At 34.3% G+C, this 15,344-nt stretch overlaps 2 protein-coding genes across 4 annotated transcripts; one reads left to right on the forward strand and one right to left on the reverse strand.

Moving 5' to 3' along the window:
- Positions 1-1,753: 1,753 nt before the first annotated feature.
- LOC103497818 (pumilio homolog 24) lies at positions 1,754-8,131 on the reverse strand. Its single transcript, XM_008460172.3, has 18 exons — positions 7,851-8,131; positions 7,007-7,317; positions 6,780-6,833; positions 6,321-6,382; positions 6,148-6,229; positions 5,933-6,056; positions 5,724-5,807; positions 5,295-5,409; positions 5,067-5,217; positions 4,841-4,954; positions 4,655-4,726; positions 3,987-4,037; positions 3,851-3,901; positions 3,630-3,737; positions 3,360-3,533; positions 2,827-2,901; positions 2,486-2,739; positions 1,754-2,103 (listed from the first exon to the last, which is right to left on the reverse strand). Exons 2-18 carry the CDS (start codon positions 7,274-7,276, stop codon positions 1,968-1,970), a joined length of 1,977 nt encoding a protein of 658 aa, XP_008458394.1. The 5' UTR covers positions 7,277-7,317; positions 7,851-8,131; the 3' UTR covers positions 1,754-1,967.
- A 900-nt stretch (positions 8,132-9,031) lies between these two features.
- Positions 9,032-15,131, forward strand: LOC103497817 (uncharacterized). 3 transcript variants are annotated; one of them, XM_051091886.1, is made up of 13 exons: positions 9,032-9,193; positions 9,877-9,970; positions 10,541-10,684; positions 10,803-10,918; positions 11,088-11,242; positions 12,031-12,119; positions 12,214-12,757; positions 12,865-13,017; positions 13,442-13,599; positions 13,733-13,812; positions 13,898-14,009; positions 14,672-14,746; positions 14,841-15,131. In XM_051091886.1, the coding sequence occupies exons 2-13, from the start codon at positions 9,881-9,883 to the stop codon at positions 15,009-15,011; spliced, it is 1,887 nt and encodes a 628-aa protein (XP_050947843.1). In that variant the 5' UTR covers positions 9,032-9,193; positions 9,877-9,880; the 3' UTR covers positions 15,012-15,131. The 3 variants fall into 3 exon arrangements, with proteins under 3 accessions (XP_050947843.1, XP_008458393.3, XP_050947842.1); XM_008460171.3 differs by having other exon boundaries at positions 9,033-9,246; XM_051091885.1 differs by having other exon boundaries at positions 9,033-9,205.
- Positions 15,132-15,344: the final 213 nt, after the last annotated feature.

A 15,344-nucleotide genomic window follows, 5' to 3' on the forward strand; every position in this document is an offset into this window, starting at 1 on the left:
AATCCAAAATAATGCTAATTTAAAAAATTGAATTATTCTGAAATAATGGTGGAAAGGGAAATAAAAATGTACCATTGGAAGACCTGTTTGTATATTGCTTCACTTTTATTCTTTCATTGCTAAATGGGTTTGTCCATCGACTTGACATTCAAGTCAAATAATCATAGTTTACATGAAAATACCATGTCCTTGTCTAAAAGCAACAAATTCTTATGCTTATCTCCAACATAACAACATTTCCTTGTTTTAGGATACTCAATTTATTAAAGCATATCTTTGTATCCTCCACTTTGAATGCTTGAACTCGAAAGAGAAGGAAATCTTTTTCTAGTCTCAATGTTCCAATAAAACTGTCACTTCATTGCATATAATTTTATTAAATTTTTTTATTATATTGTTAATAAATGCAGCTAGGTCATGAACTTAAAGAGTTTTCGTAAAGCTGTCAATTGAAATGTAACAGGGATTATTGGAAATTAGAGAAGTAGAAAACCAAAACGAAATCATAAATAGTATAAACGATTTTATATAGAGCTTAACTGAAATCTATCGAAACATAATGAGTTTAATATTATAATTTGAGTCCAAAATGCATTATAATGCATTCTAATTTCATAATGAGTATCCAAATACCCTCCTTACATTTCATGGAATGCAAGCCGAGAAAATGTAGCCTCCAATCATTAAATATCATTTAGAAAAAACAAAGGATAATCATAAAACTTTAGCCATAGGCGCATGGATACTTACCGAGGAATAGCAGAGGGGACAACTTTGAAACTATAGTTTGTATGTTTAAAGGTCACATTCATAAGTTCTAAAAATCATTTTTAGAAGTACTAAAAAAGAGAAGGTTAGAATCTTGAATGCTTTTGATTTATTTTATTTTTCTTCAAATAAAGTATATATTAAATTTGAGCATTAATTTATAATAGGGTAGAAGGTTCTTATCCGAGGATACGACCGCCGACCGGACAGGCCAGGAAATTTTACGAGCAGTTTCGTTTTTGTTGTGATAACATAACATTTATCTAAAAATTGCCCATCAAAATACTGACCTTAGCCATTGATTTGCCGGTTGTTGGTCCTTCGTTTTTAGCATTAATTATTTGAGATTCTGTCAACATATCTTTTGTTATTTTATCCATTCAACATCATTTTAGCCCCCATGACTGTATCACAACTTACTACTTGATGAAATCAATTACACAAAATATGTATATATTTTTTGTGAAATTGATTTCATCAAGTAGTAAGTTGTGATACATATACATATATATATGTATGTAAGTATTTAGAAAGTTGAGTTTATACTCATGTTAACAAATAATTCCGCTAAACTCAACTCAGTAGGAATAACTTTATTTGAATTTTCATTAGTTTATTAGTTTAAATCTCAATTCTAGATTGTTACCTTCAGTTTCATAACCTATAAGAAAATAGGTGCTAATGTAAACACAGCTTAGTTGTATAAGCTAAATAGGACAAAAAATACGCTCTCGGATCACAAAAAATAAAAGATTTATAACCTCATCCTACTTTTTTAACTAAAAAACCAAAGATGGTTAAGTTATAAACTATACATTTTTCTCCTATTTGCTATATTAGTCAGTTTGGTAGTTGGTTTTATTGATTTGTCAATTCGGTTTCCACAAAAACCAATTTCAGCACTGGGTTGAATTCTCCACAAATCGATGTCTCAATTCGGCATCGATTGTGGCGAGAACTCTCTAATAGAGTGGAAAGCGCTATATTCAAAGAATTGAACGTAAATCTATTACTTCAAAGCAAAAGATAACTTTTGAGCTGGCTGAGAGTTTGAAACATTTAATCGGTTTATAAATAACGGGGTCTACTTGCATGGTACAATTCTACCTCAGAAGTTAGACCCAATTCCAGAGATAACAATTCAATAGATATGCTGCAGTTTAACAGTACCTCTGGGATGTGGACAGACAAAATTGGATCTAGCTTTTGTTGGCAGACATCTTCGAGTCTGGGATTTTGAGTACACCTTCGTCTATCAAGGACTGCAGTTCTACTCTTGCAATCTCACGAATGTTAGAGTCCGAGGATTCCAGGAAAGCTTGAACTATCTTACAGCTATAATTTCACAACAAGAAAATGTGTTAACGTAGATGATAAAATTAATCACAAGATATTGGTCTAGGAGTAAAAACCAAAACCGTAAAGTGGTAGAGTTGGTTTAGAATATCATTTGTTCCTTGGTTCAGTTTTCTGGTTGGAATATTTGTTGGTTTTCAAGAAACAGTTTCTACTTTGGTTTTGGAAATATTACAGGTCTATTTGAAATGATTTTTTAGTTTATAAGCTTAAGGTAGTGTTTTAAAAGCACTAACAAAGTCATTCCAACATACTCAACATCTAGAAGAGTTCTGTAACACTTTTGATATGGTCGACATAAGACGTATTGAGCTAACTTCAAGATCCAAAATACCAAAATATGGAAAAATTTATAACGAACCTGTGACCTTGGGCCCACAATTTGGATTTGCCTTCAAGTGCTTTGTTCCACAAAGTGAGGGCAAAGGCAGGGCAGTCCAAGATTAGCTTTCTTATGGTCCTACTAGAGTGAAAATTTTCAAAGACGTGCTCGTTTCCTGAGGCTGCGTCTTCAGGTTTAGGCTCTGCTGCAAGTGAAGCAATAGCTTCATACAAAGCACTCAGCTTTTCACCCAATTTCGATTGCAGAATGCCATCAGCACCCCCAGTTGCAACCTGAATGCGGGCAGATGAAGTAAATCCAAACAACTAACTAGACCATGGATACTAGACATTGAGTTATCTAGCTTTAGTATAATATACCTCGTACAGTACTTCACGGCCAAAATTTGACCTTAATATTTCCCCAGCATCGTTGATGCATACGTCTACAAGCTTCTGTAAAATGTAAAGCTTTCCAAGTCAACTTGGGCAGGTTACTGAATGTGATAATACAAACAATTTATGCAGCATGATTAAAGCAATGGTAACAAATGGAAGAAAGTATAAAGTTCCCAGTTCACTGTTCCTGGAAACTATCAATATAATTTGCTCTTCCAAGGATAAATTGATGATTGGCTTCTTAAAGCTCTATCGATAAACTGATAATTGGTTCCTGGAAACTATCAATATATTCTTCTCCTCTTCAAGGATAAAATGATAATTGGCTTCTTAAAGCTTTATTGACACATCAATGGAGGTTGAACGACAAAGCAAAAGTATGTATTTTTTATGTACAGGTTTCTCTACGATAGAGCTTTCTCTATCCCTGCTGTTAGGGTGCTCCTCTTATCATTTCATTTTTAATACATCTTGTCATTTATAAAAGAATAATGACACAATGTGAAACAACAAACCTCAGCGAGCCCACTATCCACCAACAACTCATGCCTTCTGATAAGTGGATCTTTTTTACCACCCTCCACGACTTCAGAGCCCTCAGCAGAAACCTTGCTTCCATCAGCTTCACTTTCTTTTTCACCTGTGTCATTCTCCACCTTCTCTTCAGCCTTTTCAACTCCTGACTCACCCTGAGAAGAAGGTACAGTTTAGTTATAATGTTGGCAGCTTGCACCAAAAGTAAGAACTAGTTGTGCAAAACAAAATGATTGACAGCCATTAAATACCTTGCTGCAAAGAGAAGGTATTGATGAATTTAAAGAAGCAAGATCGTCAGGACTGAAGTAGCGTGAACAGTTTGGATGCAACAGTTGCAGTAATACACGCCTTCCATTCTGAAATTGAAATTGAGCAAAAGAAAAAATCAAAGAAATGGCTAGCAGGGAAGAATGGTACTAGAGAAATGGTCACCTCGATATGGAAAGTGAAGGAAGAGAAGAATAAAAACCTTGTCTAAAATGAGCTCCTTCAAATCTTTTTCGAGCTCACTGATGATAATCTGAAATACATTAAATTTAACTTAAAACATGCTTCAAAATACGATAAACAGAACAATAATTTGGAAATATTGATTAAGAACTAACCTTCCTAATGAGCTTTGTATCATCAACAACTGAGATGATGCACACAAGCACCTAAAAGAGCAGAAGAGGAACCTCATGAGAGCACTTGCTTTATTGGTTAAGGAAGGCGTAATGGTACAAATGTCGTCCCCAATTTTGTACATGTGATTGGGGGCAATACCCTCACATAGGTGGATTCACAGCCAAAAAAAGAAAAAGACAGAAAGAAAGAAAGAAAAACATGGAACAACTCAATGGTCTAATGTAGCACAATTCCAAGTGATTTGAACTTACTTTATGCTAATGGTTTCTACTATAATCCATAAACTTGAGGATAATAATTAATACCTATACACTTGGTATTCATATGACATAGGATCAAGAACGTAAGTGGGATTCTAAATAAATAAATAAATAAGAAAGAAATCAAAGAAACCTAATCAGCCAAGTTGGTTTATCATATTAAAATTGAATTTGCTGATCTTTTCTTTAGTTGATTCAGTTCAAATTTGTCAACCACTGTGAAGTCAGCATAGTTTTTGTACTTGTCTTAAACTGATGACTTTTTTATATAAGCTGGTATAGAGATATCAGTGAAGTTACAATTCCAGAGAGAATATTATGTTTTATACAAACAAGAAATTCATATGACAGGGTTTAGTAAGCACAGTTTAAAAAGTAATGCTTACCATACTTGCATGTTGCTCATGCGCTATCTTCTTCATATGGCCTTTCATTCCCTTGATGCTTTTCTTTCTTTCCTGAGGTAATGAATCCAAGACAAGAACAAACTTGTTTAGTGTTAGATATGTTATACAAATTAGGTAATTTGTTCGTTTTGATTTTAAGATACAAGAATTAGATTAAAGGCAAACCTTTGCACTGCCATGTTTTATGCAAAGTATACCAATCCTCGATCCATCTTTAGTGTGAATCATTCTAACAAGAAGTGAACTGGACAACTGTTGGACTACATCTGCGGCAGATGTCTTCCAACAAATTCATTTAGGGAACAAAGAGAGATTTAGAAAGAAAATATAACTCCTAAAAAAATTTCTGATGATTCTTAGTAATGATTGAACAATAAAAATCTCTGAACACCTTATCAGCTACGGTAAAGTATTCCATCAGCACCCTATGTATGATAGAGTGATCAACTATCCCTTTTTCCAGAATTGGTTGGATAACCGATGTCATGTGTCGTGAGACTGAAGCTTTCTGAATGTCCAATTTTGAAATTATATCTACTAACCTGCAATATTACATAATTCCATTGGAGGGCCTGCCAGAGAAAAATACAAAATAACCAAATTTGCCAAGTATCTGAACCTGCTTTCTTTCACTGAGACCATATCCTTAAATAACTGAAGTTCCAATGAATAAAGTTCCTGTAGAAGAGTTTGCTTCTGCGCTGCATTTGCTAAATGGTATGCATGTTCAACAACTGCAAAAAAAAAAAAAAAAAAAAAAAAAAAAACATTAACAATGACGTAGGAAATATGCAAATGCATGCCCTAGTTGCATCACTTAAAGAAAAATATTCACTTACAAAAGCAACACAGACCATAAAGACCAAAAACTAATTAGATGAACGAGTACAGATAAAAGGTTCAGTAAATAAATGCATCTGCTAGTTCATAAAGATAAAAGAAAGGAAAAGGAAAGAGAAAAAATAAAATAAAACAAAATCAGAGCATGGAAACATTAACCAGAAGAGAATGATGGGATGGGAACAAGATTTTACAATTCAAAAAGTACCTAAAGATCCAACCATGTGACGAAGAAGAGAAGCTACGTGCCCACGTAAAGATGAGATAAACACTGCCAGCTGCTTTTTCGAGGCTAAAACACAACATAAAAAAAATTATTGATCCAATATGTATATAGTAATCTCACATCACAAAATACCTTGCTTAGAAGAAATCAAGGAGTATGAGATGGAGATGATAAGATAAAAGCATACATACCATTGTCTAACATTTTTTTCACTAGATGAACTGCATAAGTGTTGCTTGCAAGAGTGAGAAAATGAGGCTTAAGTTCCTCAAACACTGCATCTCTCTCAGTATCTGTGCAGTGTTTAACACACGTCTACAGCAGAAGACCAAAAATAAGTAAAGGTGAACAAAGAAATATATATAAATTTGTGAAGAACAAGAGAGATATTGCATGGAAAATTCACCTGAAGCACACGAGATGATACGTGGGAACCTGCAATTTCAGGGATCTTTCCCTTCATGTTTTCTAATGCTTTACTGATCAATCTGAAATTCAATCATGAGAATAGTTAAGAACAGTAAAATCGATGATATGAGAGAAGGTAGGACAAAGTAACTCAGTTATGGTTATTCATACTTGGATCTATCTTCTTTAGTGATATCGCGTTTCCTCATTTCCTCCCATAGACGTGCAAGCTCCTGTATACAATGGATGGTTAAGGGCATGAAGGATTAAAAAAAAACTTAGCCTACCCATCATTGACTCCTCAAAGTCTGTAATTAAGTTTATAACTCTGCAATAATTATTTAATGAAAAATGACTGAGTAACTGAATTAGGCATTTAAGAGAGAGAGTGGAAGAAGAAGATGATGAAGAAGAAGAAGGAAGGAATATAGCTTAGTTTCAACCCCTTACATGCCTGTCTCATAACACGCACATAAATGTGCAGCAGTGAGAGGGAGGGAAATATAGATTAACCAGATTTTAGCAGTGAAATGGCATATTTTAAGCAGCTGCTCAAGTTTACCCTCAGCACCAACTAAAGGCTTCATGAATCAATGGAGAAATATGACTAATCAAAGTTGCGAAATTTACATGTTCCAAATCATAATGTCGTTTCCTTTTCTTCTTCCTAGCCTCTGCAAGTTCCTGATGGAATCAAAAGAGAATACTTGAGCAATTTCCTTCAAGGAAAGAATTGTTAGAATGCAATAGCAATTAGTCATGCTCAACAAATGTTTGAAACAAATGCAAAAAAACAGCCAATATAAAGTAAACTGCATTCAATAGAGTGAAAGTGAAACTATAAAACAGGAACAAACCTTAGCTTGGACTCGACGATCTCGATTTGTGGTTGGCACCGAATTCTCCTTTCGAGCTTCTGCTTTTACAACATTTGATTTGAAATGCTGATTTTCTTTCTGTTTGGGCGGTTTGAAGGGTTTACCAACAGTCCCCAGCCTGGGGGATTTTGAGGACTTGCTGTCAACAAACTTCGGTTTCTTCGAAATGGAGCCATGAGAGGAGCTCTTGTTGCCCGAAATTTGCTTTCTCTTCTTGGGTTTACTGTTTTGTTGGCTCTTCGGTGCCATTAGAAGACTTGACGTCTGATTTTAAGGCTGAAGCTGTTTTTCTGATACAAAGGAATTTGATTAGGAGAGGAACAAAAGGGTTTTGCGAGTTGAATTACTCCAGACTTACATTAGGAATTCCAATCTTTATAATATTGATTCCGTAAATTGCAATTATTGTAATCAATACTTTATTTGCCTAATGCCTAACTATTACGAATATAGATTAAAAGAGAACAGGATAGCAAGATAGATTACTTCAACTGATTCTCGGATAAACAAAGAAAGGAATTGCCGGAAGCTTCATGGTTGCAGAAACAATGCAATTTTCAGCAGAGAGCAAAGAGATAAACATATAATCAAAGCTTCGATTGACAGAAATATGCAACCAATCAAGAAGAAGTGGGTAACAAACGGCGGTTCCAAAAGTCCCAAATTAACGCAAGTTAAGAAATCAAAAAAAAAAAAAAAAAAAAAAAAAAAAATCAAAACAGCTCCTCTATTCTTTCACTAAACAAGTTGCGAGAAAAAACACAAATATGGAGAGAGAGATTACGAGCAACTGAATCGAAGAAAACGTAAAATAAGTACATACACGCTAGGATGAAGGCTGCGGCGGCGGTGGAAGAACTGAACCGACGAGAGTGGGAAACGGCGGCGGCGACGCTGAGCTTGTTGGAAGGGAGGAGGAGGAGAGGGGGTGAAGAAGGGGGAGCACGTGATAGGTAAAGAGGAAGATGCAAGGGTTTAGGACGATAATAGGGTTTAGGTTTCTCTTTCTTGTTTATTGGCGTTTGTTTTTATTTACTTACTTTCAATCAGAAAAATGGTACAATTGTATTTACCTAAAACCTTCGATGACACTATTGTCTTCCAAATGTTTTTTTGGAATCCTATTTTTTTTACCATTTTAAATACATTTCCGCTTTAAAGAGGATTGTAGTGTTAATTACAATTAAACTAAATTTATTTTAATTTTTAGTATGACTTTTCGTAACTATGTTTAAATTGGGATAAAAAATAAAAATAATTACAACAGTCTGTAACAAACATTTAATTCATATAATATAGCCCTAAACTTTTATAACATTTTTATTCTTCATATTTTTTTTTATTTAAATAATCATATTTTGAGTTTCTACAACATTCTTCGTAGTTGATAGTAGACTTAATGAATTGGGTGAGATTGGAGTATGTAGTTGTTGAGAAGAAGATTGTTTGACAACAATAAATCAAACAAAAAGAATTGTTTTGATTATATTGTTCTCCTAAAAAAAATTAGCAGAAATATACTCCCAAAACATTTTAGAATTTCTCAATTTTTTTTCTTGAGTAAAGCTCTAGATTTTGATATTTTTGTGTAAGTAAGTTTTAAAATTTTAGAAAAAATGAAACACAAAAGAGTTCGCACCTTAAAAAAAATAAACTGAAAATTTTAGTAGCCAATTCACTTTTTTAATATTTTAAACAGAAAATTTGTTTTCTAAACTAGGAAGGAAAACTGAAAAAATGAAAAGAAAAAATAATTTTGTTTTTTAAATCTGGTACCAAATATATATGGTTTTTAATTTTTAATAAACGAAAATCATAAAAACAAAACAAAACAAAAAAAAATGAAGTGGAAAAGTGAATGAATGTGTGTTATATTCTAGATGGGAGAGATATTTTAACCTAAGCTTCCAAGTTTGATGCTAAATTGTTAGTATAAGATTACTTAGAAAAATAATGCTAACACAAAGCTTTAATGCTAAAATAAAATACTGAGTCGAGGGAGAAAAAAAAGAAAGAAATAAGCGTAAACCTAAACGTCTAAAACCCTTCTATTTTCCCATCACCCTCACGTGCTTCAGCTTCTTCTTCTTCTTCTTCACGCCGGCGTCTCTTCCCTTTCAGCAATTAAGCGTCGCCGCCGCCACTCCGCCGCTCGTGCGTGCCACGGTATATCTCCTGGTGGGTTGCATTGAGTTTCTACTCTCTTGTTGTTGGCCCTGGTATTCTCCCAATCTCTGTCCATGTCTTGTCTCTCACTCGAAAAACTCAAATCAGTAACTGTCCAATGAAATAAAGGAGTTGTTTTTAATTTTATTATCGTTTTTATTATTATGTATACCAATATTAGAATAGTAAGCAAAACAAGCTCGGTTCCTGCAAAGTGGGACTTCCCGTACTGTCTTTTGATTTATTGCTTTGATCATCTGCACGTCTGTTTGGTCTCTACTGAAAATTGTCTTGTTTATCGTCCAAAGCACTACCCACCCTGAATTTCCAGCATAGCCGACGTCATGTTATCCAATCATCGTTTAGTCCCGAACTTCTTCGAGTTGTTTTGATTGACAGAAAAACCTCAACCATAGTTGGGAAAGAGACGATGAGTCTTTTTTGGAACTGGGATTCTCTCTCTCATGTTGTTGAATCACCAATGATATTTTGAATTTACTTGAAATAAGAGCCGTCTATAAGCTTTAAGGAGGTATAGGAAATGATCAGGGTAAAACATAGACATTATATTAATAGTCGAGTATAGATATAGATATTGATTTATATGATATAAGGTAATTCTATTTTATTAAAGATGATTTTTTTTTTAATTCTTACTATTATGATTGATTTTTACATCTCAGAATCATGGGGTTTTCAAATATCAGAGATCTATTGACATCTTTTAGTCCAGATTTGCACTTCTTTGCTATCAGCTCTGGAGATGGTCGGATTAAGGTATCTCTTTCTTAACTGCATGCCAAATGCGAATGCTGAGACCGTGGCGTGGAGCTGTTGTATGTTGTTTATGAAATCATCATTGCCTGTTTATTTTGCAATAATTTTACATAACCTGCCATAACTTATTGGGTTAAGATTTTAATAGTTTAGGACATCCAATCCCACGCATAAAGAAGAGTGTTAACTGTTAATAATATTTATAGAATATCAAATATGTCCCAGTTTATCAGCATAAGCTTTTGGTTGAATGATACATTAGTTAAAAGTGGACATGAAGGGTCAGGTGGGTTGTCCCGTGAGATTAACGAGTGAGTTTGAAAGTTTTAGTGCTGGTTTATTTGCCAGCAAAAATGAGGCCCTAGCTTACGTACCGTAGGAACTATCTTCTAAGCATTATATTATATTTAAAAAAAGGCGAAAGAAAGTAAAACATATCAAAACATGGGACATTTATGTTCATCTATGGATACTGAATCTGTGATAGCCTACTGCAATTTTGTTACCATTCAGTTCAGTTTATTCTAAAACATGATTGCTTTTTTTTTTTTTTTTTCGTCTTTATGTTAGATTTGGGACACGTTGAAGGGGCAGATACAGACTGAGTTTGCAGACTTCTTTACATCTGATTCAACAAGCATACTCACGAAACCAGAAAAAGGGCATCTATCAATTGATTATAAATGCATGAAGTGGTTGTCATTGGAGAAAAAGGTTTTTCATTTATGGATTAGATAAATGAATTTCTTATTACGTGTACTTGAATATTTAGGCATTTTTATTTCTCAAGCAGTATGTCATTATTCAACGTGTACTTTTCTTTTCAATGCAGAGAAAAAGAAAGCGCCAATGTTTGCTATTGTTGTTAGGAACCGGTAGTGGTGATGTTCTAGCCCTTGATGTAGCGGCTGGTGAATTGAAGTGGAAAATAAGTGACTGTCATCCTGGGTAAGATTGAAGTCTTTTGCAATACCGCCTGTTTAGTCCCTTCATTCTTCTCTTAGAAGGGGGAAGGTGCATCTTTCTTTCTTAACAATGAAGTTAAACGAACCACTATGGCCTCCTAGTCTGGGGGTATTAGAGTTGCCTCACATTTAGTGTCACTCTTTTGTGCCAGGGGTGTTGCATCGATTTCGTTTCCTACACATGGTTCATGCATTTATACTGCTGGTGCTGATGGAATGCTATGCGAAATCAATTCTTTGACGGGAAACATGTTAAGGAAGTTCAAGGCTTCTACAAAGGCAATATCCTGTATTTCAGTTTCACCAGGTATTCAAATGCTTACCTTGTTCTTTTCTTTGTTAAATCAGAAATTTACAAAGAATGACTCACATAACTCCAATGGTCTAGAAATTTGGAATTGGTTTTTTGAGGAATTTGGTCTTACTTGGCTAGACATAGGGTTTGTGACTTGCAAAGAGATGATAGAAGAGTTCCTCCTCCACTTCACCATTCTCGAGAAAGAAAGCTTTTTGCGTTAAGTCGGGGTGTGGGCTATTTTGTGAAGCCTATGTAGAGAGAGCAATTATTTAGGTTTTTCAGAGCTCAAGTGTTTTTTCATAATTGCCCATTAGGTTTTATTTTACTTGACTGTGCACAATTGTCCTCCCCCCATTTGTAACCTCTCTTTTGTATGCCCTTCTATTCTTTCATTTGTCAAATAAAGATTTGGTTGTTCATAAAAAAAGGGGAAAAAAAGCAAAAACAAACATACAAAAGAACTCCTATAACCTAGAAATAGAAATAAGCCTCAAGGAAAAGGAATTAGTTTTTGGGTAGTCTACTAAGCATCTCTAGGAATCTAGGTTTTAGTTTGTGCCACACCCAAAGCACCAAAACTGCTTATTGTGCTAAAACATGGTGGGTTATGAATATAATACAAGGAGGAGATACCCCGGTTATGAAAAAGAAAAAGGAAAAGTATTTTAAGTATCAGGTAATATTTGACTGATAACGTGTCTGGTTTGGTTTTATGAAAAAGAAAAAGGAAAAGTATTTTAAGTATCAGGTAATATTTGACTGATAACGTGTCTGGTTTGGTTTTTGGCTTGTAACAGATGGGAAGATAATTGCAACTGCAGCTTCCCAAATGAAGATCTTCAACTGCTCCAATCACAAAAAGATACAAAAGTTTTCTGGGCATCCTGTGAGTATATGTTCTTTATCTTTCTTGTGATCTTTCACTTTTGTGTATGTCTTTCAAGTTCTAGTGGAATAATAGTTTCTCTCCTGACAAATAGGGAGCCGTTCGATGTATGGTTTTTACCGAAGATGGAAGGTACATCCTTTCATCTGCAGTTGGTGAAAGGTATATTGTTGTTTGGAGTGTAGATGGAGGGAAAAAACAATCAGCTAGTTGTGTTCTTGCAATGGAGCATCCTGCCATCTTTGTGGACAGCAGGCGTTCGAATGATGGAGGTGATGAATCTGCTCTATACGTTTTAGCCATATCAGAAATCGGTGTTTGTTATTTATGGTATGGACAGAATCTTGAGGAGTTACGAAGTGCGAAGCCTACTAAAGTATTGATATCTGATAATGATATTTTCTCAAAGAGTAAAAAACGGGCTACTCCTGCAATTTATGCTGCAAAATTACAAGGAGTTCCCAAGTCTGGGTCAGGGCAGGTGTTCCTTGCTCATGGATTGCTAGTGAAGCCTTCATTTCAGAACGTTTTGGTGCAATCCGGAACTGACATATATTTAAACAGCTCCAATGAAGGAATTCTTCTACCAAGTCAGTCGATTGGAAAATCTAAGAAGGGTTTAGATGTACAGGGTGGAGGTGAGACCTTACTTGGACTTTGGCTTCCTGTAGAGCTAGCAAATGTTATGACATCAGATAACACTGATTCTTTTTGCTCATTAATCACTTCTTTTATATTGTTTCAGTCGTTGCATTAGATCGAGCTAATGCTGAAGATGCTTTACGGCCAATTCCAAAGGTTTTCGATTCTCAAGAGAAAAGTACCTTATATCAAGATTTGCAAGTTGACCGCAATGATGTGATGACTCAATTGGTTGACAGTGGGAGCCGATTAGAAGGTACAAATGTAAAATTGAACTATTTTTTACAAGGGTTATACATACATATGTATGTATGTATGTATAATCAATTATTAGACGAACTTTATAGGAGAACAAGACTCCAAAGAGATTAGTCAAAGGTGCCCCAATAACACGTTGAGTTAGATCACATGAATTGAGGTAGCTACAAGAAAATGTAGTTATACATTAAATCAAGTATTACTACAACCTTTACCTTTTTCATTTGCAAAAGGATCTTACTTGAGTTTTCTGTGATAGAATAATCAAACATGGTCTAAATTCATATACATCTGATAGAGGCTTAAAATAGACTATTGTTTTTAATAAAATGTTCTTCTCTTGCCTATGGTCTATGATGGTGTATTATTGTTTGCTATGAAATGATTAAATCTGATCCAGTTGTTGATTCTCTTTGCCACAGATGATGTCGGAGTGAAGGACTCTGCAGCAGTTTGCATGGAGGACCAACTTCGGTCGTTAGGCATACTCCATAGTACAGATGATCATATGTTGGAGTCCATTCTTAAGTTGGCAAAATCCAAGGGCATTGATCTCGAAGCTAACATGTCACAGAAAAAGGTCCATGACGACCTCTGTTTCTCTCTAACCATTATTTCATTACACAAATGGCTGTTCTTTTGTTTTTTTTTTTTTTTTTTCCATTTCCATTTAATGTCTCAGTTCTTAACACACATTGCTATTTCTTGATTAGTTAAGAGAAGCAGTTTTATCATTAGCACCAGGCGATGCATACAAGTTACTCGGAAACTTGGTTAACATCTGGCAATCAAGGTAAAATAGTTTTACACATTGGAAATGCAACTTCAAAAGTGATTATTTCTTCGGTTAACCGAGTGACGCATCTCGACTGGCTCAGGTTGCATTGCGGAAAGAATGTTCTACAATGGATATATAGTTTATTGTTGAATCACAGTCAACATATCTTGTCTCAAGAACAATCAGCCCAGATGCTCGATTCTTTATTTAAGGTAGACTGTTTTCCTTTTTCATTACCATTTTCAATTTCCTTGTTTGGTGTTAGCAATTCGTCTCGCTGTCTTTGACTGTCATTGTTACTTTCCTCCTGTCCTACTTTCATTCATTGTGAGATAGTGTAAGATTTCTAGTATTGAACTCTTCTCACTTTGATCTTATATCAATTAGGCGTTCTTTAGATAACTATCTTGAAAATGGTTCGGTTTTTGTTTTCAAAACTAAATTTGTGATTAAATATTTGCTGACAGTACATGTTAGGTTAAAAAATAATATATTGGTCTCTTCACCTCAATTTTATTTCAGTCTTTGTCCAAATTTACTTCAATAAATCTTTAAAATAATCCCAAAGGTTAGTTTATTGTTGATTTTCCAAGAAAAAATGTCTTGTAACGTTCTCCTTATTAGATTTTGGAAACATATTTATGTACCCTCTTTTCTTGCATAAAGATCAGTATTGTTATTTAACTGATTTCCATAAGAAAAAATAACTTCAAAAGACTATGTATGGGGATTAAATTTGGACATAATAGAAGGATATTCATAGTACAAGAGGAAATTGGTATCTCTTGACCTCAATTTGTAATAAGAAATCTCAATGTTTTTTTCAAGGGAAAAAAATGGTATATTGAGAGTTTAGATTTTTTTCCTCCATCAGATTACCAAGTCCAAAGAGACTGCGGTTCAGCCTCTTCTTCAATTATCAGGTCGTTTGCAGTTGGTGTTGGCACAAGTGAGTAATTTCTCTTTCTTTTGGTAATTCCCTTTTTTTCATGAGGGTTCTTGAAAAGCTTACGTAGTGTTGCATTACTTTGCATATTCGACAGATTGAAAGGGCATCGACCAACAAAACCGATCAAACGATTCAAGACGGTCTTGAAATAGCTGGAAGTGAGAGCAGCGATGACAACGATGAAGAGGAAGACGAAGAAGTTGATGATGTTCTTTATGGGGAAGAAGAAAATGAATCCGAATTAAGTAGTGATGATGAGAATTAGATTCTTTTTATCATGTTGTAATTGTAATGATCAATTTTGGGAAATCAAATAGGCTTTAATCATATACTTTGTAACAATTGATGATGAATTTTGGCAATGTGAAAAAATTTTGACCTGTGGTACCTTCTCTTGCAATTCTTTTAAATTAAGTCTTAAGTCTTTTTTGTACTTTAAAAGAAGTTTTAATAATTAAAGAAAAGCTATTTATTTATTTTTAAAATTTAGTCTTACAACCTTATCTGTATTTTAAAAATAAAGTATAAATCATCGACAGAATATAATTTTATTTTATTTTTTTCAAATGGTTAGAAGCAACTTGTAATTAGCCAAACC

Source organism: Cucumis melo, chromosome 11 (assembly GCF_025177605.1).
Source record: "Cucumis melo cultivar AY chromosome 11, USDA_Cmelo_AY_1.0, whole genome shotgun sequence".
Lineage (NCBI taxonomy): Eukaryota > Viridiplantae > Streptophyta > Magnoliopsida > Cucurbitales > Cucurbitaceae > Cucumis > Cucumis melo.

Coding starts and splice junctions, on each gene's coding strand:
- LOC103497817 (XM_051091886.1), top strand. CDS start 9,881: ATGGGGTTTTCAAATATCAGAGATCTATTGACATCTTTTAGTCCAGAT. Junction 13,018..13,441: donor CAGTGGGAGCCGATTAGAAG/GTACAAATGTAA, acceptor TCTTTGCCACAG/ATGATGTCGGAGTGAAGGAC. Junction 13,813..13,897: donor GTTAACATCTGGCAATCAAG/GTAAAATAGTTT, acceptor CGACTGGCTCAG/GTTGCATTGCGGAAAGAATG.
- LOC103497818 (XM_008460172.3), bottom strand. CDS start 7,276: ATGGCACCGAAGAGCCAACAAAACAGTAAACCCAAGAAGAGAAAGCAA. Junction 6,230..6,320: donor ACTAAAGAAGATAGATCCAA/GTATGAATAACC, acceptor ATTGAATTTCAG/ATTGATCAGTAAAGCATTAG. Junction 5,410..5,723: donor TCACATGGTTGGATCTTTAG/GTACTTTTTGAA, acceptor TTTTTTTTGCAG/TTGTTGAACATGCATACCAT.